Genomic DNA, 12,940 nt, shown 5'->3' with positions numbered 1-12,940 from the left:
TTACTTGATGTTCAGCTAAGGCTACACTGATGTGTCTTCCAGACGGCTGCAATGCGTAGACGTCTGTAAACTGCTGTAAAATGTCTGCAATTACACTTACAAAGAATAGAACTAATTCACAAGACAATATTCTTATAGCTTTAGATTTAATATGCCAATAACTAGAAATTGCAATATCTTTTGCGTTTTACCTTAAAATTGCAAATAACGCGATCACACCAAAATTACCTTTAATAGGCTTTTCCAGAAATAGTCCGGGTCGGGGGAGGATGTTGAGGATATCAGATATCCAGGGGTTCTTTACTAATAAAGTACGATACTTAGAAACATCAACATCCTCAACAGTGGGGGTAAATTTCTTTTCTGGAAAAGCCCAATTCGATAAAAGAAGTGTAGCCTAAAAACACAGCGAAATTATGCTAAACACGATGGCAGAGTTGATGATTCGTTTAGATTTTCAAGTCTCACAACCTGACTCCGCTAAATGTTAGAAATGAAATGAAAAGGAAACATACAAAAATCCATCGGTTTTCTAAATTTCTAGTAGAAAATTTCGACGTCACTCGCAGTCTGAATTCCTTAGTAGAAAACATTAAACTATCCAAAGTCCTTGATAGACAGCGACCCTTTGAGTCTCAATTGGTCTTTCATTCCTGGTATAAAGAATGAATAAAAATAGGAACCAAATTTGGTTAAAATGGTTGGAATAAATCTAACAGACATAAGAACATCAAAGCGCATACTCCTTTTCAACAAGAGTTAATTCTTGTCCATTTTTTTCTCGAACTCGTTTGGTCTCTTGAATCTGTCTTTTGACAATCCATAAAACAAGGGCGAGGGAGAGTGTAGCAGCGACCACTGAGCAACCATAAAACAACACTTTAGCACCAAATTTTTCATAAATATATCCACCCAGGGTGTTGCCCACACATTCGGGAAGTGAATATTGAACAGCATTGATGATTCCGTACATACTTGTAAGAACAAGTTTCGGAGATTTCTTTAAAACAAACTCCAAGCTGACCGTCTCTGTGATTGGAAAATCGAAAATCGAGAGAATCTGAACAACGCTGATTATTTTTGGGTTACTGAAAGCAGCCACCAGGCTGAACCGCAACACTAACACGATCAGCAATATAAATATGGTGGGGAATGGACCTTTCACGAGACGCACCAGCTTCGGGATTATCAGAAAACCAATGAAGTTTCCAACAGCAAGAATAATGAGGTATAAGTTCAAGTCCATGGTAGTTGCCTTCAGATCTTTAAGGTATGGAAAACTGTAATAAAGAAGTTCCGACATTAAACAACCGATACCGAATAACGTCAATACCATGACTAACATCTCCTCCTCAAAAAGTGTCCGAAATAAAACTGTCCGGAACGGTTGTCCAAGCTTTTCTTTTTCTCCTTTCTCCTCAAGTGGAGCTTCTTCTTCGCTATCCTTCAAATCGTGAACCTCAATCTTCAGTCCTTGGAACAACCAAAGCAAGGTTAGCATATAACAAATGGAAAGAAATCCGTACAAAATAAACACACCGGTATAACAAGTCACGTGATCACTCGGAAAAAATGCGATCCAATAATTCCCGATGATAGGACCAACCAATTGACCGAGACGCCGAAGATCCGTTGAGGTCCATACTTATTTTTCTCGCCATTTTCATTGGATTGTTTGATTCGTAACATGACTCCAGTATCTATAAAAGCATCTAAGGAGCCATCGAATAGCGATTGGATTAAATTGACAGCAAACATCACCCAAAACAAAACTTGCTGATCAGGAGGACTAGTACTAGTGTGAGATTCTGTACTGAATGACGAGGTCGTGTTCAGGTGTGATGTTGTCGAGTTTCGGTTCTCCTCATTTCCTGCTGAGCAATACAGGAATGTTTTGGAGCCGAACTTGAAAGCAAGGAAAGGCTGCATGGCGTTGAAAATGAAAGTGATAATGGAACAAAGCACAATCGTCAGTCGATGAACCCGATATTTATCCGATATCATTCCGATGAATGGAGAAAACCCAATAACGCTGACCAACCGTAAGCCAACAATTAATCCAGCTTGACTTTTCGATAAACCGATACTCAACAGAAATAATACTAAGTTAATGCGAATTGTTAACTCTTTTGCAATTAACAAGAAATACGCAATTTTACAAGGAATCATGCTTCTACTGATATTATACCACGCCATTTTCCTTTTGATTTTTCTCTGAAAAAAAAGCCAAGTACAGAAAGTATGAAGTGAAAATTTTGTCTTTTCTTCTTCTTCTTCTTCTCTGAATATGAAAGAAATAGAAATGTGTGAATTTCTTTTTTGTTTGATGCTGGTCTAAATAATTTAACAGATACTAAGTGTAACAAAAAGAGTTCTCAGAGAAATACGCTTGCTGAAACACATGTTTAAACCTACAGTGTGTCTCAAAAAGGTGGACACATTTTTCAAATAAAGTTAAATCCTCAAAACTCATTATCTAAATTGCGCTTAGAATATTTGAAATAAATTTACAATTCTCTTTTCAGTCATTCAATACCTAAACAGTAAAGCAACCAAAAAAACAACAAATTAAGGTCGAAAGGAATCAAAAAACTTTTACACTGGAGGTTCTACCGAGATCTCTGATAGCCGCTGTTTTATCTGAACAAATTTTTGTATACTTGTTTATTTAGAAAGATTTTGTAAGATCACGACTAAACAAAATTGAATTAATTGATTTGAAGGAAAAGCTTTATTTTGTCATTTGCACGATACTACGTTAGTTAATTTTGCAATACTTGTTATTTTCATTTGTGATTTCTCTCCTGAAAGTAATTTTAATTAATGAATTTGTTGAGAAAAAAATGTATAATTATTGAATATAGTAGAGAGGAGAAATATAATTTTTTAATTGATTATTAATTTCACATGACGAAAGTATTACGTTAGTCGTCCGTGTATGTGTGTGTGTATGTATGTATGTGGCGAGAAAATTTTTGGGGCGCAAATTATGGCATGGGCGACCTGGGCGTTCGGCTGCGGGCGTACTACGGCCAATATTCTAAAGGTGGACTCACTCAAAAAGATAAAAAACAGCGCTTTTCTTGATAATTAAAATACGCTAGTGCAAAAAGTGTAACCAAGCCTTTGTAAACATTCATCGTGAGAACTTTTTAATGGCTGCTTGATAGCACATGCTTTTGAAACTTGCTGCAGCTATATAAATTTTTATCATGTTTTCTGGTCTTTTCTACCGGGTGCGCCACGCCAAGTTTCTCTCTTTGAAACTAATTTTCTCGAAATCTAAAAATTTTAAAAGAACCATTTCTTTTCCATTGGAAAGAAGAAAGATAAACTTAAATTTTGATGGGTCATTTATTAAATTCGATTCATTAGATCAAAAGTTATGCTCAATTGAATAAAAAATTTATTTTCAGAAAGTGCTCGAAAACGTTAAAAATCGACCTATCAAATTTTTATTTTAAATTTGGCAATCGCATTAGCCTTTACATGATTAAGAGCGTTTTTCAGTAACTAAACACATAAATTTTGAAACTGAAGGGTCAAAAGGGTTTAAAATCTTCAAAATCAATTTAATTTACTTTTACCGAAATTTTCCTCAGGTTTATGGTGCTTGACTGGATAAAGTCTATGTAAGACTGGATCTACCTACGACCTGTGTGTACAATACAATGTGTATATTTTGTGTAACGCTTCATTCAAAATCCATAATGCTGCCGGAGTCACGTTTCACGCGTCTTCGTTGTTAATCTTCTAATATTATGTATGCGAAATTTTCGACTTTAAGTCGTCTTGTTGAATCTTATTAAACGTAGTAACATACACGTTTTTTCTTTTATTAGAACCCAGTTTGTAAGAGCATTGAGGCTGAAATTCGTCGAAAAATTAAGAACATCGTAAGAACATGCCCAGCCTCAGTTTGGAAAAAAATGACAAGAAACTACAATTTTTTCTTCTTTTCAAGCAGTTTTAACAAACTTAGGAATGGATTTTCTAAATCGAGAGTCAAATATTGTCCAAATTTTACCAATTTTAAGTTCTCTTTATTTTGCATGATATTGTCGATTTAGAGTAGTCTGAAAATTTAAGAACGCATCTAAGAACATTTCAGGCTGAAAATTGCTAAAAAAATAAGCACAACTGGAAATTGTGATTTTAATTCATCTTTTGATACAAACAGTAATGAGAAGGTATTTACTGAGCTCCGAATAATTCTCTCCGTTTCCAAAGAACAAGAAGCGAATTAAAAAATCTCACAGTCAATGTTCAAGAGAATCAATGAAATTGAGAGTTGTTTCCACTCAGCAATAATCAAATTTAGTTGATTGTGGGGTTCTTGCGATTGCAAAAGCTGTTTAGTTTCTGTTTATTGGAAATTGTAATTTTAATTCATCTTTTGATCCAAACAGTAATGAGAAGGCATTTACTGAGATGTATTCAATTATTATTTAATAGTTTAAATCGTCTAAATCATTAACGAACGGGGTGTCCCGCCTTGCAAGTAGTGCTACTTCTAGTTTGTTTCCGTACGGTATTGGCTATAGTATGAAAGCACAAACAACGTCCAAGATGGCGGTGTTCAAGACTCGGAAAGTGTTACCTCTCTCCCACCCTAGAGATATTGGTTGCCGGCGACCCTAAATCTAGTTTATGTTAGTTTATCACTAGCAGGGGACTAAATTTTCCCAAAAACTGATTATGGGTTAGCCAAATAATGTCAATGCCAGACTTAAGTGAAATGTCTCACTCGACTCTTCTTCCCCACCACCCAGATGAACGACGCATTTGGAAATTAAACCAAAGAATTTTCTTCGTTCCCAAAGAACAAGAAGCGAATCAAAAAATCTCACGCTCTTTCTCTTTTTTTTTGATTTGTTTTGTGTGTGCCGCGATGTGTTTTTTAAAGATGATTCTGATGATGAGGGTGGCAAGTACATGGCAATATGTTGTCAGTGCAAAGATTGGTTCCACGAAAGCGGCCAGAACATACCGAAAAGGGTGTTTTTTGAAGAACAAAACCATTAAATTTGGAAATATTTAGAATGCTGTTCATAGACTTTTGTATCTTCTTTCATATTTTACATTGCATAAAGGGGACTTTGTCGGTGAGCAGCAAAAATCCTGAAATTCTTTAACTTTGGGGAGAAAATGAGTGTGTCAATTATTCTGTTATTAACATTTTGAAATTTATTCCACTGTTTTTTTTTTCGTGACATTTTAATTTAAGTTCAGCTTAGTTTTAAGACTGTTTCCATAGTTTCCAAATAATGAAATTTTAAAAGTAATAGGCCACCAAAGTTCAAGTAAAATGCATGTGTGATATATTATAAAGACCGCTCTGGTCTGCATTTTATTCATTTTGTATAGAGCCGTAATCTTATATCGAAAGATCAGTTTTTACATCAAACTCCGTGCAGTAAGCACGTCACTTTGTTACACTGGCAACGAAGTTGAAATTTTTCTTCAAAAAAAAAGGTGAAAATTTCTTTCTCGTCACACAAACTGTGTAGAAATGGCAAAAGCTTTATCAAATTTTGTTTCCTGTGTGGAACCATTTAAGATAACTGAAGGAGAAAATTTACACAAATATTGGTTTTTGTGGAAAGAAGAATTGGATGTTTACATCGTTGCAGCTGGCGTTACAGACAAGAAACAACAGAAAGACTTATCGCCTTGGTGGTAGAGAATTTCGTGAAATCTATAAAACTTTAAGAGCCATTTTTTTAAGAGTCTTCAGGGTGTGATACCTCATCCTCTTGGATTTTGATGAAATTTTGACCAAATGATCTATCACACAAGAAAATAAGACCCTGAAAGTTTTACCTTGATATCTCACGTATTTTTGAAGATACAGCGTCTCAAAGATAGGCTACTAAGCGAAAATTGACCCCTAAAAATCATGAACTCTGGTGAGGAGCAGATTTTGAAAGCCAATGAATTTTTATTCAAGTACATTAAAAAGCTGATTTACAGTGGATTTCAAGAACTTTTTGTAGGGAATCAGATGAAGATGACTGTTATTTGAAAAACAGTGTCTTGCATATTCAAAAATTATGCGAATTCTTATGGAGTTCGAGTACCCAAACCGTCGACTGCGGTCAGGGTTCCTGATACACAATATGCGAGAGATTCGAACGATCCGAGATGTATGGTCTGACGTCACGATCATCTGTTGAAGAAAATGACTTTAAACTTCACACGTTAATGTCGACATAACAGCATTATCGATATACAAGGTTGAGCATTTGAAAAGGTGACTGCTATCTACTCTATCGTGGTGACAAACTCCACAATAAGGAAACATTAAAAAGTGTCTAAGTCAGAGTCCTTGGATACTTCGAAAACAATACACACAACATAATTAAACATCCAACAACAGACAAAAAAATGGTTTGGTGCGAGCAGAAAAAAAATGTTTAGTGCGAACGGCCTTCCCACCGACATTCGCCTGGGGCAGCCGACAAGATCGGACCGTCGTGTCAACAGCAAAGGAAGGGCAAGGAAGTTGTCGCAAAGAGACGAGCAAAGAATCTTGAGATCAGTTCGTGAATGACGTAACGAGTTTCACTTCAACAAGAATCTCAAATCAAGCCGATCTCACAGGGAACATCTGCAACAGGACAATCAGGTGCTGTCTTAACAGGCATGGGTATGGGTACCGACAATCCCACAAGAAGGGCTTAATGACCGCAGAAGACAGAGAAAACTGAATAAAATTTTGTCGTAAAGTCAAGGAATTAAAATGCGCAGAGTTTTGGATAAAAGTATGTATCAATGTATGTGGGCGGTGTTGGCTTTGAGTTCAGAACTAAACCATTGGACAAGGCAAACGCCCCCCTCGGCAAGGGAATGAAGCCTCGAGTCGGAGGGATTGAAGGTCACTATGAAGGGTAAGAAGGAGGGTACGCGTAATGCAAACTTTATGGTTGGTATAAGTTATGGCAACACCGTCCAACAATATCACGGAACGATCAGTGGAGCAAAGTGTGCAAAGATCACGGAACAATGTATGGCTCCGGCAGTTGAGAGAAGAGTTGCTCCTCGTACAAGGAGGATCATTCAAGACGGCTGCCCCAGGCAAATTTCCAAGATTTTCTTGAAGGCGTTCGACAAACACAAGATCAAAGTTTTCAAGATACCAGCGAGATCTCCTGACCTCAATCCTATAGAGAACCTGTTTAACTCTGGGGAGAGGGTGAAGCTTATATTCTTGTCTCACAATTTTCGTTCATGATTGTATGATTGCTGATCAAAAGCTACCCGTGGCTGAAACGAATATGACGATGGATGGTCGAAATCTCAAGGCATACAATGAGAAAATCACAAAATTATTTTGTCGAAAATCTACATCAATTAAAATGCACTTCATTATAGGACAACAATTTACGGAGGAGAGATTCATTTTCGAAGTCAGAAAATAATATATTTTGTGTGAAAACTGTAATTGGCGATAGCTTGAAAAGGAAATGTCGCTGGGCTGTTGTCGCTCTGTCAAAAACAGATAGGGAAAGAAAATTTGCTATTTGTGTCAGTGGTACTGGAAAGGCTATACTCTAATTAACACATTTTTAAAATGGGTTATTGATCACGGCATCATAATCCCAGAGTAGAAAGTCTCTGCACTTCGTAACGATGTGCGTGAAACCAGGTCTAAATGAGGAAACACAAAGAAATTATTGGTCGCATATCACTAAGAGAACTGACATTTAAATCACAAACATGCTTAAAGCGTATTGCTGCTGCCAATCAAATGGAAAATAATTATCGAGTAGTGCGATGATTCTACGAGGTCTTTCGTAAAATTGAAAAGCTGACGGCAAATATAATCTCGAACTGCATACGGAAAACGTAACGGTCGTTTTGATTGTTTTGATGTGATGCACAGACAGATCCATTCACGATTGGTGTACTGCTTACCTCTGGTTTCTGGCCTGGTAATCTCCTAAAAGTTTGAACTACCATTTTAAAGAAGAAGTATTTCAACTGTGGGACAATTTTCGAAAGTTTATGCCTGGCTCTTCCGAAAGGGCGTTTCTTAAGTTCCTAAATGCAATATCAGATGATAATTGTAGGATAAGACTCGCAAATTTTTAATTTTTTTTGTGTTTCAATCATCTTTCTGGTTTCGTTTGTGCGAAACCGAAATAAAGTTTTTACTTACCCCATGGCTTTGCCTAGGATAATTATATGCCTTCGTTTTATTTAACACACCAAATCTGATGCGTTTGGGCTCAAAGGATTAAAACCATAGACTTAAAGCTTTCTTTTAATAAGAGGCTTAAGAAAATGAATCATCTAAAAGTGACGGAATAGCACGCCGTTGATTAACGATTACAAGTATATACTGAATTTTCCAATATGCATTTTCTTTAGAAAGCTACCATCAACCAAACAAACTTTTCAATGGCGTTTCGTGAATGGTGTTTGTGGTTGGATCATAAAGATTTGATTCAATCCAAAGATTGGATGGAATGTCCAGCTTGCTATCCTCATCCTCATAGTTGTAACGTAGATGGGAATTCGAAGTTGTATCGTTATAAGCGATGAGTGTAAGTAAATATTACAAAAACTTCGATATCTTATATCAACTCAGTGCAGTAACACTGATATGCAATGAACGCTTCAAAGTTTAGATTAAAAATTATTTCATTGGGGATGAAATTAACTATTTCAAGTGACTCTTCTTCAGAAGGCAGCAAGAATCATTCTATGGAGGAAGATTTGTTATACCAAACGAATCTGTTTCGAAATTCATTGACAGATTATACCGGGTGACCCACGAAAAAGTTCAGACGTTTCCCGACATCTTGAGGCCGAACAAATGTCCCAAAGTGCTTGGAGTTTTGATATTTAGAAAGTAGATATCCTAACTTAAAATTTGAGCTATCACTTTTTAAATTTGACCAATTTGTTCTCTACTTATGAGCTTTTAAAGTCAAAATTCACTTTTCGGAAAGTGTAAAAAACACGTAAAAAAGAGGTATTAAATTTATGCAATCAATTAGAAAATCACTTACAAATTGACTTATTTAACGAGTTTTATGACATTAATAATTAATTAAAACACCTTTAAAAGTAATTGGTCAGCCTAAGCTGAGCATTCAAATCCGTAAAATTCATTTCTTCTTCCATCATCATAAGACGGCAAAAAAAAAATCCGATTTCCCGATCTCACTTTGATTTTTAAACTTTCTTCCGATCGGGTTAACTTTTTGGGTACTTTTAGCGTGCGTTGTTTTTACAGATCATAATGTGGTGTTTCAAGATAGCGGCTCAAGCGATAAGTCAGATGTGATAAGTCAGTGTTGTTCCGATCGGGTTAACTTTTTGGGTACTTTTAGCGTGCGTTGTTTTTACAGATCATAATGTGGTGTTTCAAGATGGCGGCTCAAGCGATAAGTCAGTGTTGTAACCAAAGTATTTCCAGTGTAAATCTGTTGCAAGCTTCAATTTCTGTCATTTATTTTTTTAACTCGGCAAATCAAACACATGATTTTCATCAAGGGGATTCTTTTTCTACACCTTTTGAAGGTTTAAAGCCGTTTGCTCAAGTTTTTGTTTATGTTGAATTTTCTGATACTTTTTATTGCTGCTTTTTATTAGTTTTTGCAATAAAAACATATTTTTCTTGTTTGCCTCTAGGTGGGATTGATGGTGTTATAATGTTATTGGAATTTGATAAAGTTTACAAAAGTACAGCTACTGTCTAAATTTGATAGAGACTGGATGCAATCGTGCTTTTTTGGACTTGGTTTGCTTGGACGTGTTTGATAAGGTGAATCGCAAAAAATTGTTTGGTTCCTGTCATTTCTACTTTAAAAAGTGGGGGTCGGTTTGTCGAAAATATTTTTCGTTCAAGAAGCAGCTATATACATCTTGTTGAAAGGGAATCCGTACCCGTGTGGACTGATCTGAATTAAGAAATTGAGAAACCGTGGATAAACTGGTTTTCGGTTTACTCTCCATTAGCATGCGGCTCGCTACTTCGATTTGAAAACTTGTAAACACAGAGCGTGCAGAGGTCGACAGTGGAAATCCAGCAAAGCAGCGGAAAAGCTTTCCGACTCTCCAACTCTACCTGCTGACCGTAAATCAGGGGCGGTCAGATGACAGGAACCAAATGATGACATCACATCTCCTATTATTGGACTTGCAAAATTATGACAAATAGTCTTTGGAATTTGATCAATTATATTAACATTAATATATACAGTTCTTGTTGAAATTGATCAAACTATTTTTCACACAGTTCCGGACGCAGATAGTGTTTTTCTAACCTTTTCTAACCTTGGCGCACGTTTTGACTGAATGATGGAATGGAATGAATAGCGATAACAGTTTATACATATCTCTTATCAGACTTGCAGAAAGCGGACTGCAGAAAGTTATGAAAAATGGTTTCTAGAATTTAATGAATTATACCGTCAAGTTACACAACATGCACACTCTCGTCACAACTTGCACAGTTATAACAAACAGATCCATCTGGTCTTCATTTAACATTGTTTTAAAGTTTAAAAAACACTACCAGTGCTTGGCACAGAAGAGAGGAATCCCAGTTGAAATTAATTGCTACTCCGTTGCCCTGTTTAATTTATTTATTATGGTCGTGTGTTTATTCCGCCAAGGCGGTAAAGCGATCGCCCAAATTCATAGACCATTCAAAAGGGAGTTTAAAGCAAAATAGGGGGAAAATGAGCTTCTCTGCATAGTTATGAATTTTAAGTTTTGCTTTCGATTATCATTTGCGACAAGCAAAGTCTTCAAGATGGTTGTGTGCATGTTGGTGGTAACTTGACGGTACTAAACTACAAATTTATTTACGAAGACTGGATGTAAATTATGTTTTTCTGACCTTGCCAAATTTTGGCTTTCACTGAATAGCAGTCAGTTTTTACGTACCTCATTGGCCTTGCAGACAACTGACAAATGGTTTCTGTAATTTGACCAAGTCTACCAAAATACAGTTCCTGTTGAAATGTTATAAAAATGAACTACGTTTTGCAAAGATTTTGATGCAAATTGTGTTTTTCTGGAGTTTGCGCTTTGTGACTTAAAGTTTTGTAGCTTGTTAGTTTAAAGTGTTATTGGAGTTTTATCAAGTAAAACAAAAAGTACAGTTTCTATGTATATTTGATGGATATCTTTATTTTGGTTCTGACGTTTTGGCAATTTTCTTATTTATTTCTAGATAACACTTTGTATATCTGACATATGGATATTGTCTCCATACTTTGATCTTCTCGGGGGGGGGGGGGGGTTGGTTGCAGTACATCTCTTACATCTGTTAACCCACTTATTAAAGCTATCTAGCTAAGCTCTATTGGCTGACCTTCCAGCCTCGGCTGGTTTATTTTTGTTTAAAACAAGACTAGTTTCTATAAAAATTGGCGCTTTTGTAGATGTTTCAGATTTTTTTCAAAAACTGTATATCAAAAACGTCTAAAAATACCAAATTTGCGATACCCCTTTTTTACGTGTTTTTTACACTTTCCGAAAAGTGAATTTTGACTTTAAAAGCTCATAAGTAGAGAACAAATTGGTCAAATTTAAAAAGTGATAGCTCAAATTTTAAGTTAGGATATCTACTTTCTAAATATCTAAACTCCAAACACTTTAGGACATTTGTTCTGCCTCAAGATGTCGAGAAACGTCTGAATTTTTTCGTGGGTCACCCGGTACAACGAAAAGTCGAAGAAGGTATACATACAAAATCTTAGTATTTATTTGGAGTATTAATTTAGATTTAAGCTGCAATATTGTTATAATTTTCTCATACGGTTCAATCTCATCATCGATCATCATATTGTAAGTGTTGTATCGTTTGTAGAATTTCCTTTTGTTTCCTCAACAGGAAAATAGCAATTCGATTTGTGGTGGAGTTTGGTCTGCAGCACAGAATGCTTCAAGAAAAATGGCAAAGCACAATGAAACGGGCCACGAGGTTGCCACTTGCAGACATATTTTGGCTTAAAAATCTCTGAACATGTTTAGAGGTGAGGTGTTTGGCTATCCTTACTTTCTCATAAAAGAGTGCATGATTAAAAATTGTACCAATTTCTGTTTTGCTGATGTCATGTGCAAACTTTGGCCTTTCATTATTCGAGATGATACATCGATCAAGACAAAAATCAAACCTGCTCTTTCAATAATCCACGCAAAGGGACATTCTATAGACTGCCCAGTAAAAGAAATATTGTCAAAGATTAATGCTGACACTTGGAATTCATCAAATTTCAAGGAATGTTGTTGTTATTCATGTCTGAAGTCTGTGAACATATATTGTGCACTCGAAATATTTGCTCTTCATTTCATACCTCATCCTCAGGTAATCGTGAGCTCGAACATCATAATAAGTACGCAAAAGAGGAGACAACATTTTCAGGGAAAGCTAACCGACCAGTCGATAGAAAGAGTTAGCATATCTTATGATAAATAAGAGAGGTGGTTAGAAAATTCGATTCGGAAGCCAATGTTTCAAAACCATCTGGGAAACAAACAACTCATGATTGGAAAGCTGATGTTCTGGAGCTTGCAGAACAATTCAACAGTTCAAAGCTTTTAATTTAATTTTTTAATTTAATTTAATTTACAGTAATATATTTCTCAGGTCTATCGACCTCTATGAAATAATCATGCTTAACATTTTACAATTTTACAGTAGTAGGCGCACGGTGGGCCTCTTAACCAGTCGTCTTTACAATATTTCATTTTCAGTAACGGGTTTGTTACAGATCTTCTTAAAGTAGAGTTTTGTCCGAGGACTTCCTCTAACCTTATATATCCAGCTGCCATCCTTTTGTAATTCTGTTTTCTCCTTTGCCTTCCTATGCCACTCTTTGATGGTTTCGCGTTCTTTCTTCGAAAAATCGTCGGATACTCTAAAATTCGTCTTTCTCTAATTTGTGGACTGATGCCAGATAGGACGTTTCTCTTCTTC

The 12,940-nt window shown here is 36.0% G+C and overlaps 1 protein-coding gene across 1 annotated transcript; it reads right to left on the bottom strand.

Annotated features, from left to right (window-relative positions):
* Positions 1-730: 730 nt before the first annotated feature.
* LOC136805364 (uncharacterized) lies at positions 731-1,501 on the bottom strand. Its single transcript, XM_067061951.1, has one exon. The coding sequence runs from the start codon at positions 1,499-1,501 to the stop codon at positions 731-733; it is 771 nt and encodes a 256-aa protein (XP_066918052.1).
* Between the last annotated feature and the right edge of the window lie 11,439 nt (positions 1,502-12,940).

Source organism: Clytia hemisphaerica, unplaced genomic scaffold, assembly GCF_902728285.1.
Source record: "Clytia hemisphaerica strain Z4C2 unplaced genomic scaffold, Clytia hemisphaerica genome assembly, whole genome shotgun sequence".
NCBI lineage: Eukaryota > Metazoa > Cnidaria > Hydrozoa > Leptothecata > Clytiidae > Clytia > Clytia hemisphaerica.
This window is presented reverse-complemented; position numbering and strand designations above follow the sequence as displayed.

Bases quoted from the DNA above. Each gene is read 5' to 3' on its own strand.
- LOC136805364 (XM_067061951.1), bottom strand. From the start codon at position 1,501: ATGCTAACCTTGCTTTGGTTGTTCCAAGGACTGAAGATTGAGGTTCAC.